An 842-nucleotide genomic window follows, 5' to 3' on the forward strand; every position below is an offset into this window, starting at 1 on the left:
CTTCCTGGAAAGCTCAGGTCTGTGGCAATTGTAGCTAGAGCCTAGCTCAGGTACAACTCTTCCAGAGAGGACACAGGTGCTCAGATCTATCTCTGTCAGATCATTTAGCCCTCTGTGCCTCAGTGTCCTCATCTGTAATACACCCTCACGTTATAGGCTTGTTGTGGGGTTAATGTGATAATACATGCAGTGTGCTGAGCGCAAGGCCCACTCTGGATGTGCACTCGGTGAAAGTTGTTGATAAACACGAAACCACTCAGGATCCATGAGGATGACCAATAGCTTCTTCGTGTTCCCTCCAGGAGCGGCAGATCAGGAGCTGCAGGTGACTCAGCCTGACATGGCAGTGTCGGTCGCAGCTGGGGAGTCGGCCACTCTGCGCTGTACCCTGACCTCTCTGCTTCCCCTTGGGGCCATCCAGTGGTTCAAGGGGGAGAAGCCAGACCGACAGTTGATCTACAGTTACCGAGGAGGCCACTTCCCCCGGGTAACACCCGTGGCAGACACCACAAAGAGAAACAACACGGACTTTTCCATCCGCATCAGTAACATTACCCCCGCAGACGCCGGCACATACTACTGTGTGAAGTTCAGGAAAGAGGCTTCAGGGGATGTGGAATTTATGTCTGGACGGGGCACGGAGCTGTCTGTGCGTGGTGAGTACGGCAGGGGACTCCTTTGTCCCCTCCTGTGTGACAATAGGTCAGTAACAGCCCTCCTTTTTTGAGTAACCTCTAAGAATCAGGGAGTTCTGGTTGCTTATTTCCATGGTCTGATGTCACCCCATCTATAATTAGGCTGGAGGCCAGGAGAGGCCGTGCTGGGTGCTCAAGGCCCAGGGC

The 842-nt window shown here is 53.7% G+C and overlaps 1 protein-coding gene across 1 annotated transcript in view; it reads left to right on the top strand.

The window, feature by feature from the left end:
* The first annotated feature begins 265 nt into the window (after nt 1-265).
* LOC102482785 (tyrosine-protein phosphatase non-receptor type substrate 1) overlaps nt 266-842 on the top strand; it is a 24,555-nt gene continuing 23,978 nt past the window's right edge. The window contains exon 1 of the mRNA XM_006163986.1: nt 266-656. Within this exon, the coding sequence (XP_006164048.1) occupies nt 266-656 (391 nt within the window). The remainder of the gene's footprint in view (nt 657-842) is intronic.

The sequence above is a fragment of the Tupaia chinensis genome, unplaced genomic scaffold (genome assembly GCF_000334495.1).
Source record: "Tupaia chinensis unplaced genomic scaffold, TupChi_1.0 Scaffold143574_1, whole genome shotgun sequence".
Classification (NCBI taxonomy): Eukaryota; Metazoa; Chordata; class Mammalia; order Scandentia; family Tupaiidae; genus Tupaia; species Tupaia belangeri.